This window comes from Solea solea, chromosome 1 (genome assembly GCF_958295425.1).
Source record: "Solea solea chromosome 1, fSolSol10.1, whole genome shotgun sequence".
In the NCBI taxonomy this organism is placed as follows: domain Eukaryota; kingdom Metazoa; phylum Chordata; class Actinopteri; order Pleuronectiformes; family Soleidae; genus Solea; species Solea solea.
The window spans coordinates 1,386,870-1,403,252 of NC_081134.1; the positions used below are offsets into that span (position 1 = coordinate 1,386,870).

General features: G+C 38.9%; 1 protein-coding gene across 2 annotated transcripts; it reads right to left on the reverse strand.

Moving 5' to 3' along the window:
* Positions 1-761: 761 nt before the first annotated feature.
* On the reverse strand, positions 762-16,111 carry abcd3a (ATP-binding cassette, sub-family D (ALD), member 3a). Of its 2 annotated transcripts, none has more exons than XM_058626362.1 (23): positions 15,861-16,111; positions 13,323-13,359; positions 13,142-13,240; positions 12,226-12,314; positions 10,896-10,965; positions 8,711-8,808; positions 7,972-8,095; positions 7,550-7,606; positions 7,254-7,396; positions 6,703-6,772; positions 6,186-6,255; positions 5,840-5,937; positions 5,660-5,751; positions 5,157-5,248; positions 4,995-5,067; positions 4,853-4,916; positions 4,640-4,717; positions 4,482-4,547; positions 3,849-3,938; positions 3,641-3,760; positions 3,182-3,286; positions 2,405-2,461; positions 762-2,307 (listed from the first exon to the last, which is right to left on the reverse strand). In XM_058626362.1, exons 1-23 carry the CDS (start codon positions 15,968-15,970, stop codon positions 2,230-2,232), a joined length of 1,980 nt encoding a protein of 659 aa, XP_058482345.1. In that variant the 5' UTR covers positions 15,971-16,111; the 3' UTR covers positions 762-2,229. The 2 variants fall into 2 exon arrangements, with proteins under 2 accessions (XP_058482345.1, XP_058482344.1); XM_058626361.1 differs by lacking the exon at positions 10,896-10,965 and adding an exon at positions 9,739-9,808 and having other exon boundaries at positions 15,861-16,110.
* Between the last annotated feature and the right edge of the window lie 272 nt (positions 16,112-16,383).

Genomic DNA, 16,383 nt, shown 5'->3' on the forward strand with positions numbered 1-16,383 from the left:
ATCCCACTTCCCTGTGAGTCACAGTTTGTTGTGTGTGTGTGTGTGTTTAAACTCTGGTTACAGTGTTCAGTTCCACTGTGGGAACATGTTTAAACGTTGCATCGTAACACAACCACAGGTGGAAACATAAAACCTGAAAGTGTGTGTAACTGAAATGTTGGCTTTGCTGATGTAAACATCACATGCAAATGTTTCCTTCAGTAAATCTTTGCTGTCTAAGAAACTTTGTCACTTTGTATTTTACATAGACACACAGTACTAGACGGTTAGTGAGCTCCTAGTTTGTATCGTCTCACTCTTGTTTTTGGTTGATTGGTTAAACTGAATTGTGCACAACATGACTAGAGCTGAAACGATTAATCGATGAATTGATTATTAATCGATTACTAAATTAATCAACATCTATTTTGTTCATCAATTAATCGGTTTGAAGCTTTTTTTTCATAATTAACACAAGATTTCCGATTGTTTAAGCTTCTTAAATGTGAATATCTTCTTCATTTCTTTGCTCGATAACAAAGAAATCATTAAAAGTTAATCTTTTTGGTTTGTGGACAAAACAAGACATTTGAGAACATCATCATTTCATCATCAGAGCTCTGTGGGAATGAGACAAAGCTTTAAGAAGTGAACTGTAGCAGCAGATATTTACTTGTTTCAAACTCACCACAGAGCATTCAGAGCACCTTCTGGTCAGGGACCTGCAGTATGAGCACATTCTTGTTATTTGTTGTAACAAAGATTCAGTCACAGAGTCAATCTTTTATCTTTATCTCACACTCACACGGACCCTTTTATTTTTGAAGTCATCACAAATGTATTAGCGTTCATATAAAACAATGGCTACAGTTAAGGTTCCTTCTTGGTATTTTCCAGAGTCATCGTGCTGAGTGACGACCGACAGAACGCATCATTATTGCACTTCAGAACCAATAATCCTCAGCTTCATAGAGTTCATGACAGATCACTCATCACCATTATCAACTCCCATCACCCAAGAAACAGTGTTTCACACAAATGGAATGAATCAACAGATTATAATAAGATACATTTTCCATCATTTAAATAAAATGAGTTTGATGTCTTCAGAGTAACAACCCCAACTGTCCCATGTGTTCTCACAAAAACGGCATTTTTCTTTGATGGAACCGGGGCATCATGGGTAATAGGACCGGTTTTTGGGGGTTTTTTTTGCTCTGGAACTTCCTGCCCTAGTGGTTTTTAGGTTGGTCTTCATACAGTTGAACTACATCACGACAATTTCCCCTCAGAAAATCACTGGCTGTAAATGAGCTTTGGTTTCAACAGCAGCAGCAGCAGCAGCAGCCATGTGTCAGTGAGAGCTGAGGAATGACAGCGGTGACTTCATCACCACACGTCGTAAAAATTTGATCTATCACTTTAATGTTTAAGGCAATAGCATTCATCACATCAACAGCGTTTAACATACAGTGTGGCGGGAGTTTATTTATCCCTGCTGCTTCTTCCTCACACAGAAACAAAGAAACGCCAGTTCAGTCAAGAGACACCGACATGCTCAAGTCACAGTTTCACAGACTCAGTTTTCTGATTTGTCTGCAGAGAACTACAGGAGCCAATGGCATTGTTGTTTTGTTTTTAATCATCATGTGGTGTGAGCTGAGGAAGGTCTTGTCTCTTTAGTTTTATTCCTAGAGATATCAGATGTCAACTCGATCTTCACCCACAAGACATTGTAAAAATGTAATCAAGATGAAACCATAATTCTTCTTGAAATATCTAGATTATGCAATTTCATGATAAGAAGTGAGAAGTTAAAATAGATTGTGAGCGAGTCTCAGGCCTGTTCGTGGTGCAGGGGGCGTGTCTGTGAATGATATGCAGACCGGGCCGCTCTCAGCTCAGCATCTGCAGCTTTGCATCTGAACTTCATTCATTTTCTGTGGAGAACACAGTTTAGCACATGACACCACTGTGCTAACTTCCTTCTTTCTGCACAATAACCATTATTTGTTAACAGTGTGCAGAGTTAAGAAAAAGTGTTTGTAAAACACAACATAAACAGATGTTTTATAATCAAATGGAACAAATTTAGTCAAAATGATGCGATACATTAAAATGAACAAGGCTGACGGGTTACAAACCACTAAAAACAGTATGTTTTAGTTCTAACTTTAACTTCTATATTGAGTGCAAAAAAATTAATGGACCAGTTTTGTACGAGCAGCGCAGTGTGGTGAACGTCAGCGGTTACGAGCCAAACTCCACCGTCTCCTCTGTGATGGGTCTGAACTCGTAGTTTCCTCTCCCGTCCATGTGGAGATAATACTGGACGACAGAGACGAGTGTCAGTGAGACAGTGCAGAGAAAGAAGAAGAAGAAGAAGAAGGAGGAGGAGGAGGCAGCTGAGTTCATGTGTTCTTACCTCATGGTGCTTCCACAGAGACTTTCTGTGAGACACTGTGAACAATGTGATGCCCACCTGTGAACCACAGAGAACAATTACTACTGGAAACCAAACCACCGACAGCAGATAGTCTAGCTTTTGTTTTATGAGCAAACAGTGGCAGCGTGAAAAGGCAGTTTGGTCAGTTTCAAGTGTTAAGAGACGGGAAATGTCCGTCTGTTTTCTGCTGATTTCCTGCATTTTAACTACATTAGTTCATCTTTATCCTCCTTTTTTCCCCATTTTTCCATTCAGTTCATTCAGTGTGTTTCAGGCCAAACAGATGTAGCTAAACTGAGTTACAGGTACAATAACCACAAATTCACTATTTTTTAAACACACAAGCAAACATGTTTATGGCATTTTAGAGACGTATGTTGCCGTGGGTCAGTGAGCTGTGATGAGGCTGCGAAGAATCCACCAGAGCATGATAACACGAGAATAAAGTGACATTAGTTCTGATCAGGTAACTGTAATTACAATTAGCAGTGGTTTGTTTCAAAGTCGAAGCAGAAACTCACTCCACTGTCAGTAGAAATAAAGCAGACATGTAAACACACAGGACGACGGTTTGCAGAAGAATACATATTAATAAAACAAACACAGGGACCTAAGTAAAGGAATATGTGTTGCCTCTGGTGAAGACACTGCTTGCTCATCACACACATAAACTCATGTCAGTTAGGGCTTTGTTACATTGTTACATCGTTACATTGTTATGTAATGTAGTGTGTCTGATGCTTTGCTGGCTCGTACCGTCCTGCAGTGGCCGTAGATATAATCCTCCACATCCACACTCACTGCACTGGTGCACTCATCCAAGATGGCAAACTGGGGCTTATGGTAGAAGAGTCTGGCCATCTATAAACATGAAGAGAGGTGTTTACGAGGGGAGAAATTAGGCTTCTCACATAGAAACAGAACATTAAAAATGAGCTACCACAATAAGAGGCCTCAGTTTACGCATCACAATGCCATTTAAAAACAGTACTTTCAAAAGAAAACAATCTTCGTTCAGAAGAGCATTTCCATATCACAAGTTACCATCAGAATTCTGACTTTATTCTCAGTCAGAACTCTAATATTTTTTTCCTCTGTGGCTCTGATCCTCTTCCGTATGTATGGACGGGCTGTTTGAGTGATTTACATGTTGACAGTGCTACATTATTAACAGGGAGATTAAGTGAGTGAGTGAGTGAGTGAGTGAGTGCTTACAGCCATCCTCTGCTTCTCTCCTCCACTGAGGACGTCCATCCAGTCCTGGACTGAGTCCCAGCTGCCTTCCCTGTCTAAGATGTGTCCCAGTTGGACATTGTCAAGGTACTCCTTCAACACCTGGACACATGCAGATGAGGTATGTTGTGTCGTTAGAGTCGCACACAGCAATGAAAGCGTGACATGTGAGTGGGTGTGGTGTGTCGACCTGGTCAGTGATGCCTTTCCTCCTCTGATCTTCATAGGTATCAGGGTAAATGACTTGGTCCCGCAGAGAACCCAGAGTCATGTAGGGTCTCTGTGCACAAACAACGTCATCCAACTCAAACTTTAACTCCAACAATAACACAATTAAATGACAATTACAACCTCTAAACATTCAGTACTAATAAAATACTGTAGCTCTGATTATGGCAGCAATGTTCTGTGTGTTTATTTATACAACAATTCTGCGACAACCATTGAAGTTTTTGTTCTAATGGGACGAAATAATTAAATTCCATGCAACATACTGTAGATTACACTTCTATCCTTCCTTCCTTTAACTCTCCCTGAGATTATGACATTGTTTTGTTTACTTGAGGCTTAAAGACAGAGAATGTTAATCCCTATGAGGCAAATTGTGCTTTGTGAACATGAGCTTAGTTTAAGTTATCACATAAAATGCTAACACATGATTTAAGGTGTAGTTTATCTTTGCTGCATATTATTGTACACTCACATACAGGTCCACTATCATCTGTGGTGACGTTATGTAATTACAATTGATCTCCTCCTGTATAATTTGGCTTTTTAAGACCTAGTTTTACAGAACTCAAACATAGCTGGTAATAAGTTCTACCTGTGGAACATAGAAGAGTTTCCCTCGCTCAGGTTTGGTCAGGTGTCCCCCAAACAAAGGCCACAGCTTAAAAAACAAAACAAAAAAACATATTTGACGGATACAAATGATTAAATGATGCTTCCCAGTTCACCAAAATGGACTCAAATCTTTCTCACCTCTCCAAGCACTCTGAACAGAGAGCTCTTCCCACAGCCGTTTGGTCCACACACGAGAACGTTGGTGCCTGATCTCACCTTCAGACCACAGAGTCACACATTGTATGTTAAACAAAAAAAGTAAACTCATCTGAACTCATCTGAGTTCATCGTTCCACTCATTAGCTCAACCAATGTCTATCAGACATGTGTAAAGACACAAGAGATCTGTACCTCAAATGAGAGGTCTTTGATAAGGACGTCTCCATTGGGTGTTGCTAGTGGGGTGTGGTCAAATCTGTAAAAACAGACGTCTCAGTTCAGGGTAAAAAAAAAACAAAAACACTGATACACTCAAGAGTCAAAATAGACTTACTTTATGATATTGTCTCTATTGATTATTTGACCACTTCCTGGCACCAGTACGACTTTGTCTGCACCGTCTGATTCTAACGTGAATAAAGGAAAAGCAAAAACCAGTGAGGCTCTCAAACTCATGTCAATGACACATGTCTTTGTGATTCAGAGTGACATGTACCTCTGTCCTGCTGGGACACCATGGTGCGTTCATATTTGCCGCCGTTCAGCTCTTTCAGGACTTTCATAAGTTCAGTAATACGAGCTGTGAATCTGGTCAAATACAAATGAAACAAAAGTCTGATGAAAATATGAATTATGATTATTCAAGATGCACGCAGTTCATTTACAGCACTTTTTTTGTGTTTTTGTCTCGTTTTACAACTACAATGGATTTGAAAAGAAGCAATCACGATGTGAACGATGTGTAGACTCTTAACTTTAACTCAAAGGACTGAAGAAAGTCATTGTGTTTACCATAATATATGAATTACAGCTGTTTTAATGCACAGGCATCCAGACTCAAACGTGAGTGGCAGTTTAGCAAGATAAATGAAGATAATAAAAGTTGCATTTGGTACCTATTCAGTTGAACTCTCAACAGAGGTTTAAAGCGAGTGAAGGAAGCCAACATTAGGCGTTTTTTTTAGGTTCACTTTTTCAGTCCATTTCCACTACACTCACCCGGACAAGCGGGTCATCTCTCGGCCAGCTAGTACAATCCTGCCCAGGGCCTGAGACATTCTCAGAAGCATCCTCCCACTCTGGTAGTAGTCCTGCAGTCACAGAGTCACAGTCCCATCAGTAAAATCACTGCACGTCAACCTAAATGATTGTGTGTGTGTGTGTGTGTGTGTGAGTGACCTCCAGCAGCTCAGACTGTGTACTGTGCAGGTGTCGCGGGTGGGCCAGGTCGAGGAAAGGCCGGCTGACCACCAGGTAGCCCACAACCGTGGCAAAGTCTGCAGACAAACAGCATGTGGACGACGAGAGAATGAAAACTCAAGAGCTACACAGGTTTTTGGAATTATTACAGAATATAAAGTATTGTGTACATTTGGATTAAAGACATCTTTTGTATATTTTTGAAATTTGATTACTATTTATTATTGATAAGTGAGATTTTTCTGTAGAAAGTAAATAAATACAGTTTGAGTATATGATTGTTATCAACTAAAACAACTAAAACAAAACAAAAACATGTAGTTACACTTGGCAATCATGCTGTCCACAAATCCCATAGAGAATCGGAAGAAGATGAAGTTGTGTAAATGGTCCACCTGGAAGATAAAACCAGGTTTTCTGGAGTTAGTGTAACAGTAGAACAAACTCATTTGGACAAGCCGGCTAAATACACTGACCATCTACAACTTAGAGCAGATAACTGGTATTATGGGATGTTAATTCTAAACCATCACTAATGTAATATTATTATTAGTATTTCATAGTTTCAGTTTTGGGCCTGACAAGGTCAAAAATAGTCATCAATATTAAACCAGTTACCAGTTTAATGTTGCTGCTAATCTATGTACTATATCTATACCCATGAAAATAGCTTCTGTATTTACTTTAATATAAAAGATAACTTCCATGTTTGTTTCACAGTCGAACACAGACATGTTTTTCACTCGTGTCATGTGACACTACATCGTCATCATTCAGTTATCATTCAGTTACTGTGATGTCTCATGAAACACGCTCTCTCCTTCTAGGAAACAGTTACGCACCAGTTTTTTGAAAGTGGTGTGGATGGTCTGTTTTTCCCTCAGGTTTCCATTGTAGAAGGCAATCTCTTCACTACAGATAGAAAAACAATACATATTCAAATGTCAGGAATGTAACTGATTAACTGTTAATCAGTTAACTGTCATTAAGAATATAAACAATATTGAATGAATTTATTGATTGACCCAACATCTGTTTTCTTTTCATGTTATCATTTCTTTGAACCTCACATTATGGTGTAGTGTGTGTGAATGGGATGTGAAGATGTTTGTAGTGGCCTCTGAACACAACACCAGGACCATGTGTCCAGCAGAGGAGAATGCAGCTTGACCATGACGCCACTGCTTGTGGATCACTATTCTCAAAATGTATCTAACAGAAGAAAACTTCCTCGACCAACGAGGAAACTGTCTTCTCAGTTAATCAACACAAATATTCTCTGCATTCTGCTTTTTTTTCCAGCAAATGCATGAAATTTGTGACCCTAACATTTATACTTCTTTCCTTCTTTAATGGTGTTGAAGAAGGAAAGTCAGAGCAGGTGCGTGTTTACCTGTTGGTGATGAGGCGGGAGTTGACGTAGCGGTACTCTCCCTCGTAGCGCTGCTCAGTGACCGTCATCTTGCCGATCGGCCTCCTCAGTCTGGTCAGGAACAGACCTGAGATCAGCAGGTAGGTCATCATGACGGCTGGGCCCTACACGCGTGAGAAAAGACAATTTCATGTGTAAAAGTCAGATTGACTTTTGATTGTTTGAAACAATGTGATTATTACTCAGGACTATATACATGTATACTGTGTGTTTTTTGTATTCAAGAACAAGAAGATACAGCTGAATCATCTGCTCACCTGAGCACCAATGGCACTTGTCAGCTTGAAGATGTAAAGACCGATGTCCAAAAGAGGCTGCAGACAGAGGCCGGACAAATGTGTTAATACAACTAATACTGCAAACAAAACCCTTCTGCTATATAAAGGCACTTATAACCATTTGTTTCAGACAGTCCAGAGAGAAGGGAATAAGAGAGGGGATTCTGGGCCAGAACATGATCTGTACTCATGTAGACTCAAGTCCTACTTTTCCAAAGCAGCTCAAAACACACATTTTTCACATATAGTCCTTCTGGAACCAAAATTGATTTGGGTTTGCTAAGGAGCCCTAGTTTACTGCACTAATAACAGGAAGTTGTGTCACTTACATTGAGTGACCATGAATAAAAGCTCATTCAATACATAATATTTCATTACCAACAGTGAACTAAGTCTGGTACCTTGCTGAGATTGGAATAAAGGTCCACCACACTGTTGCAGAACCTCTCCACGTCTTGTGTCAGTAGTTGGTCTGCATTGGCTATCCGGTTATCCAGGTTTCCCATTTTGTAGTAGGTGTAACCTCTGCAGAGCAACAAGACACAGTGAGGATGCAAAGCCACACACAAACAACACATGTGTCTACATGTGGCCAACAGTCCAGAAAACCAAAAACAATCAAAGTACTTTTGTCTTGTATTTTTAACTTGATCTTCTTCACCCACTTATAGGGTTAATATGCAAGTCATTTGCATATGGTGCAATTTGCAGTTGACTTACACCTCACATTTGGTCAGCTTCATTTCAGTTTGTAAGAGAAGTTTTTGGAGAAGAGACACTGATTATTAATCTATTAACTATTAAAATGTAATTCCTCAGAGCCTGCAGTAGGGCTGTAAAATCACTGCTGTGAGAGTGCAGGAGCTCTTATCCACAGGGCAAAAGATAAGGTGGCATTTCTTTCACACTACAGCCAATAATCTATTACTATTGCTCTCGCTCCGCTCACCCTACTCTCTTCTTCTCTGACGAAATGCAAATGCGATGAAATAATAAACCACATTTAAAAACATGTAGATATCATTGTAAAACTAACAATAAGCCCTAGTCTCTATATTCCAGATAAAGTTGGACTTTTTGAAAAACTGCTAAACAAAGAAGATGAAAGGTTTGTTGGAAGACGACATATGTTGAACTTACTGTAGATACTGGTCATACAGGTTCTTTGTGAGCCTCTCACGGAACCTCAGCCTGAGCTCATTTAAGCCCAACTTCAGGAAGTTGTTCACTAAGGCAATCTGGAATGATCAAGTCACACATGACATACATGAAACCATTTCTACTATTAACACTTAAACAGTGTTTAACGTAGTATGTTGATTTTATTGTTATCCCAATTAGAAGCAGAGAACTGAGAGCATGCACTAGCAGAACATTACGTGGGATTTCACATTATTTCATTAAAGTTGCAGTCAGTGAAGTTGCAGTGAGTGAAGTAATTAAAATCTATGTTGCTCAGAAACATGCGTCTAAAGCATGTTCATGAGGTGAACTGGTAATCAGGGAGGAGAATTCTCTCAAGAACAAGAACTAATTGGAAGACAGCTAAATGTTAGCCAAAAGACAACGTCACTGACAGCAACTCTAAAGACTAAATGCTGGCGTTAACCTCGTTTTATTATTGTCAACAAATCTGTTAATAATGTACCCTACAAAAAGTACCACACTTTCATCCAAATCATGATGTGTTATACATTTATCCACCGTACCATTGAAAGCCACATTTGGAAGACAAAATGTGGATCGATCTGCCTCTGAAAATGGCACCCAACAAATTCCTGTTTGAATAATAATTTGCTGAAAGCTGCAGGAAACAGCTGTGTTTGGAAATTACTGATCACATTGACTTGTTTTGTCTCTTCATGCGATTTAATGACAATAACAAACATTTAGACTAGAGCCAGCCATTTAACAACCATATTACATTTGATTAAGACAATGATCATATGACATGACAGCACTTTAAAGTGCATTCGATCAGTCAATGAAACTAATAATAATAATAATAATAATGTTTACAGAAGAAGACAGAGAAGTTTCCACTGTATACGTTTTAGAAAATGAAAGTCAATGAACTGACAAACTACACGTGTTGCATAAAAATGTATAGCATAAAGTTTAGGAACGTCAAAGTCTTAAAAGAGAGGTGAGAAAAAACACACACTTACAACTGGCATGAATTTCATAAAGCTGAACAAGAAGATCTTGAAATCTTTTTTCGAGCGACCAATAATTGCACTGCAAACCACAACATGCGACAAACATGAGCAAACATTGCCAAGAAAGTCAAAGTGGTAACAAGTGAGGCTTAATGAGTTACAGTTCCATTTCCTTTGCAACCAGTCAAGTTTGAATTGCTGAACGACTAATAAATAAATAAATAAATAAATAAATAAATAAAAGCAATTTGGAGTGCAGTTATTTTTACTACTTGCTAAAATACATACATCAGGGTTATGGCATGGAAGGAAATGTACAGTACTGTGCAGCATTGTTTGGGCCACCATTAGATTTGCTGTAATAGGAATGTTATAATGACACTACAGTGTAACTATTTCTCATCATTTAATTGGAAACATGTATGCAGTTTTAAAATAGAGTGTTGAGTGTGACTTTCTCTTACTGTGTGCTTGAATAATAGCACAATCATTCCAATGAAAATGCCAACGATGGCAGAATTTGAAAGACATAAAAAACAAAGCTGGTGGTGCCCTGGGACTTTTGCACAGTATGCTGTTGTGAAAAAAAATGGATGCTGGCTTCACACTGGATGCATGTGCAGTGTGTGACGGCGGCGGCAGCGGCGATACTTTACTGCATCTCACGCATATCTGTCTGTCAACTGAGCTGCTGTGAAAGTTCTACTATATTAACTTCTACAGAAATACTTTGCCTTTGAATATCATAAAATATACCTTTAAATACTTTAATGTACTCAAGAAAATACCAGGGCTCTTCAGTATGAAGCCATGCATCTGTTGGTCCTGCACACATTTCACAATAAAAAAAAAAAAATCAGGGAACTGAAATGTCGGCGTGCTTTTACTTTGAAATAGGAACAAGACGGGGTTGGTTTGTGACATATAAAGATAAAGATGCTGAAATTCTAAAGTATATCTTCATATCTCATCTATGTAGAATGTTGCCCACGGTAAAAGTAGGCGAGCGGTCTACGCCGCAGTCATAACATCACACACGAGCATCCAGCGTGAAACTGACGTAAAACGATGAAAAAGCACAAGTCATTTACAAAGCAATGTATTAAAACACTATATTAATGGTACAAGCTTATTTTTCCACCTTTATGAGAACCATATTTAGTTACCGCTGGTATGACTGAGATGTAGGAGTAAAAGTGCTTCTTGAATAAATTGATGTCTCTGCTTATTATACCACTGTGGAGAATTAAAACAAAGTCATCAGTTCATTACAATTAAAGGCGTCAGCAGTCCAACAGAACGTCAACTACTAATTATTTAGTATAAACATGTCACATTATTAATGAACGGAACCGCTTTCCATTTATATTCCTAAAATAAAAATGACAAAACAACCTTGTTAAAGAATCTTTACGTCATTTAATAAAACCAGAAACCTAGAAGAGGGATCAAGACACGCCTCTGGATCAGTATTAAGTACGTCTGGGCCTCACGGTGGGGCTGAACCATTTTGAATTAATATCTAATTGCGATTATTTTTGACAGGAAATGAGATTGCGATATGATTTCCGATCTCAGAGGGAATGGTAATTCTTACATCATTATTCTCATTTTCATTCAATAACAACAAAGGATTAAGGATTAACGTGGGATATTTGTGCAGCTCTGTGAGAAACAAAGATGTTCTCTTCAGTCTGTAGAATAAGATGTGTAATAACACTTCTGTATTTCACACAGAGAGCATGTTTGCTTCATATACTACAGCGCTGCTCATAGGTTTAGCCTCAATTTGGCCAAAATAATATAATTCAACTGAATATCCTGAAAACAACTCACAATTTAAAGAAGAGGAATGATTCGGGGTTGTGCGTCTCAGAGAAGAGAAGACGTTAAACTGGAGAAACAGGACATGCTGCACTTGTGACACTTGTGACAGACATTGAACATGTGGTTCTGCAATGCTCATTTCACTCATCTGGATGTATAGTGCTGTAAAGGCTGGAAAAACAGTGTGAACAGGCATCGACTAAGGATTTGACCTTCGACCTGGTTGACCACTGGTCGTCATCTGAGGCCATTTGTTGACTAATCCTCAGCACATTGAAGGTTTTAATGTAAATCCACTTTTTTTTGTGAGGCCCAGGTCAGAGAAACAATGTTATCAGTAACATTTTAACACTGTTCTACCAGACATACTATTTGATAAAGTTTGCAGCCGTAAACACTGAAGTCTGTCAAACTACACATTGTGATCATGACCACACTTCCTGTGTCTAATCACCGACTGCACCCAATTCACTTAATTTTATTTGTATAGTGCCGGAATCATACCACAAATTATCTCAAGGCACTTAATATCTTAAGGAAACCGGCACTGGCAACGTTAACATCTGCAGACATGTCATGTGACATGTGGAGCTCTACATACGTGTGTGTGCGGTCTTGACTCAGAAAACCTTTATTTCTACTTTAAATACGTTCCCCTCAGAATCTGACCTTTCAATCATGGTGCCGTTCTGGATCATCCATACGTCACAGTAGGTCCTGGTCACCAGCATTGCAGCGATAAGGAGAAGGTATCCTGTCTGTGGTGAAGAGAACATTTAGGGGAGCCTGTAAAACACTGCACATCATAAAGTCACTTATCATTTTACCCTTGACACTGCTTCTATCTACTGAAATGAACTGAAGTGAATGGATAAGGCTGAATGAAAGCAAAGAGGCACGTGACTGTGACCTTGAATTATGGAGCTAAGGTATCTGTGCCAAAGGGCTCATCTGTCAGCTATGACATAAAATACACAACGAGAGCAATGCTCAGATGTGTGATGCTGGTATTTGCACAACGATGAGATACTGAAGAGGTTAAAAAGGAGCATTCAGGGTTTTTTTTTGTGTGGTGGTGGTATGAGGTACTGACACACAATCAGTGAACTAAAAAACTTAAAGAATCAGTATGGTTTGGGGGAAGACATGACATTTATGAAAACACAAGAAAGACATACAAAACAGAAAACTTCAATAATTGGTAAAATCCCCATTTAAAACAACTGCAGTCTTTTGTATGGAAGAGGATTAGGGCTACAGACGAAAACAAACAATTCTGACTTTAAATGCTGAGTTTAAGGTCAGAACTCAAATATTGTTTTACTCTGTGGACCTAATCCTCTTCTGTACTTTTGGGATATGTCTCCATAAGCTTGACACATTTTGCCACGGGGGTTTTTGCTCATTACTTGAGGAAAAGCTCAAGTACAACCATAGTTTCAAAAAAACACTGTCACTTTAATCTGGCTGTTGACTAGAATGTCAATAAGAATAAGAATAAAGGGAAAAAGAGGATGTTTCAACATAACAAGACGTGTTTACGACAAAGCAAATATTCAGCCAAATCATTTGTTTCTTGTCATACCTCTTTGCAAAAAAACCGAGGTACCAGGATCCGTAGAATCTTGAGAATTCTGAGGAAGAAAACTTTGTCCACTGCTGCACGATCTTTCTTGCTATCTTTCTATATGAAGAGACAGAAAGGTTCTCTGTGATGTTACTGCAGCCATCGGTGAAACAAACAGAAACTTCAGAATCACTCATACCTCAGTGTTCAGCACAAGATCTGATGCTCCTTTTCGACTACAAAAAAAAGACACAACAACACAATAAGATCAAACAATGCTGCATCACAGATATTAGAATTTGTGAAGTATATAAATTAAAGTGAAGTTCTTTGATTTAAAAGATATTTGCTGATTTCTTTCCTCTGGTATATTTAATTTCCATAAGTGTTACACATTGATGTAACCAAGTCATACAAAATGTTACATGACTTAAATAAAAGTGTCTTCATACACCGTAGATATTTAGATTATTCATATAGACCTTGTGAGTGTGGCACTTTGAGACTATTTAGAATTACAGGACTGAAATCTCACCGCTGAAAAAAGTTTCAATCTGATTGAACCAAGCCATTTTATCAGTTTCAAGGAAAAGGGGAGAGGAGGGAGAAAGGTTAGGAGAGGTGGATGGTGTGACGGAAGGGCAGATGAACGGCAAGTGCACGAACAAGTGCATTGTTTTTTATTTAATCCTTCAGGCTTTGAAAATCATGTTTAGGTTCTATGTTTATGTCGTTTATACAGTATCTTAAGTGTGTGTAAAGCAAACTTCTGCACAAGTTTCCCTCACACTATTTACTTTAGAGCACCTTTATTCATTATTTATTCATTTAAATATTGATATTTGCCCTGATGTATTGATTATCGTATTGCACAAGGAAGGACGACAATATATCATCAAATCGATATTTTGTCAAGACCAGTTGTCCTCATGGAGACCAAAGCCTGGTCCTAATGAGGCCGAACCAAATTTCTGAGGAACTAATCCTAAGATTAGGATAACACTTTTGTTTAGGCTGTCCAAATGAATGAAGTCATTGCACAGTGTCCTAATAAGAACAGCTGCATGAACCTGTGAGTGTGTGTGTGTGTGATTCAAGGTCCCAATTCACTTCAGTCTCCACACCAATTTAGCTTGGTTATGAAAGAGATTTTCACAGAACTTCTAATGCAAAGTCTATACAATTAGATTAAAATATTGTTTAACTTGTCTCAACGATGACATATTCAAGTTGAACTGCAGTAGAAGTTTGGGATCAACGATCAACTTTCCCAGCCAGTGTTGTCCCTCAGTGTAATAATTTGAATTATTTTGTAATATTAAGCGTTAAAATGTATAATTTCTCAAAACTTATTTTTGCTGTCCATTTTCTACTCTGTGAACATGTGGAACTATTGTTTTCAGTTATGATGTTTGTTGTGGGTGCATCTCCCACATAACCTCATAATTTAAGGGCTCCACAAGTGTCTGACTGATGATTTTGTTTGTTTTATGAACTTTCTGTCAATTAAAGGTCTCCCTTTAATGACTGGTTACAACTAGACGACTTCAACACCAGTTTGAAGTAGACAAGACAAACGAGACAAAACGTTATGACTTTTGTTTTACCTGAAAGGAAAATTGCTCTAAAACACATCTCATTTTTCAAATGAAAATAATTACATCCTACACGACTGAGACATCCATCATGATGTTGCAGTAAGGGCACACGTGTGACAGGTGTTACCATGAATTACTAAGCTAAACAGCTAAAAACCTGCACCACAGCCTCCAACACAGGAAATGAAGCAAGAGCCACGAAACAAGATGAACTTCATAATATGGACGAGGTACTGACCACTGACAGAAGCAGTCTGGACACACTAGGGGATACAAAGGAAACGCTGTCACACTGGCCTAAGTAACACAAAAGTGCTTCACAAGTGAGACACCATGTCTTTAGCAGGTTGTATACAGTAGTATAGTATTCTGACAATACATGTTAGTCTTTTTGAGCAACTAATGAAATGGACTGGAATCATTTCTCAAGTGATATTATTCAACTGAGGAATGAGGAAAGGAGCTTTGAAGGTAAACGCAACTTCCCCGAACTGGTATCTAAGGAATTAAGTCATTGATTACATTAGCAAAGAACTGCTTTCTTCTTTCATATCGTTTGTTACTCTACCTTATTTATAATATAAACTTTATTTGACTTTTTTGAGAACACACATGTATATAGACTTTCTGTGGCTCTTATATTTATTTGTATTCTTCTTACAGAGTGCACATTTCTATTGTATTTCTAATGTCACACATGTGTCAGATAATAAACCTTTACTGAATATTATTAAGACCACATTATTATGATTATTATGGCTTATTGTTATTCCATAGTGACACAAACACATTTAAAACAGTTAATTGTTGTGTGATTCGACCTGACACGATGTTTGGGGTCAGAGAGAGTGACGAAACAATGGAAGCCGTCATAGCTCCACACACACACACACACACACACACAGACACACACACAGACACACAATAGCACGACACAGGACGTGATACTGGTGTCATTGTCGCGTCACTGTCGCGTTCAGTTGTATTTCATCGTCATTGATCATTGATCATCAGACAGACTCAGACCGTCACCTGTCAGAGCGCAGGTGCTAACACACTAGCATCCCGATCAGCAGTAACAAAGTCCCATTAAAACCGGAACTTCCTTCGCTTTGGACCGTGTTCTGAATGTGACTCACCCGTCCCGTCTGTTCGTGCGTCTTCTGCGTCTCAGAAGGTACAAGAGCAGCAACGCGCCGCCTGCTATGGACGAGTTTTTGGCGGTTACATATTTACTGAAAGTCGCCATGTTGCCGCTTTCACTGGCGACGGCGGCGCTGGTTCACTGGTTCACTCGTTCACTCGTTCACTGGTTCACTGGGTCTGTGTGACTGGGTCTGTGTCGGACTCTGGTCTCACTCGCTCATTGGGTCCAAGTTGCATTCTGGGAGTTTCGTGGAGCGTCTTCTTCGCCTCGATTTGCCTACATAGAAGACTACAGCGCCCTCTCGTGGACATGTGCAATAATACAAGTTGCTCTTGCACCTCCAACGACATCACTTTGATAATTATTAGACAGTGTGATATTGCACTGAGAAGCCAAAACAAATAAAAGAAAGAAAACATGTAAAACATGTTCCTTTAGGAAATTAAAGGTCAACATATGCATACTTACAACATCCATGCCTTAAGTAAAGGTATACTTCTAAGTGTTAAGGCTGC

Excerpts from the sequence above, each read along its gene's own strand:
- abcd3a (XM_058626362.1), bottom strand. The coding sequence starts at position 15,970 with ATGGCGACTTTCAGTAAATATGTAACCGCCAAAAACTCGTCCATAGCA. Across the intron at positions 7,397-7,549 it reads CAAGTGCCATTGGTGCTCAG|GGCCCAGCCGTCATGATGAC; the intron begins GTGAGCAGATGA and ends TCACGCGTGTAG. Across the intron at positions 5,752-5,839 it reads CACAGTCTGAGCTGCTGGAG|GACTACTACCAGAGTGGGAG; the intron begins GTCACTCACACA and ends CTGTGACTGCAG.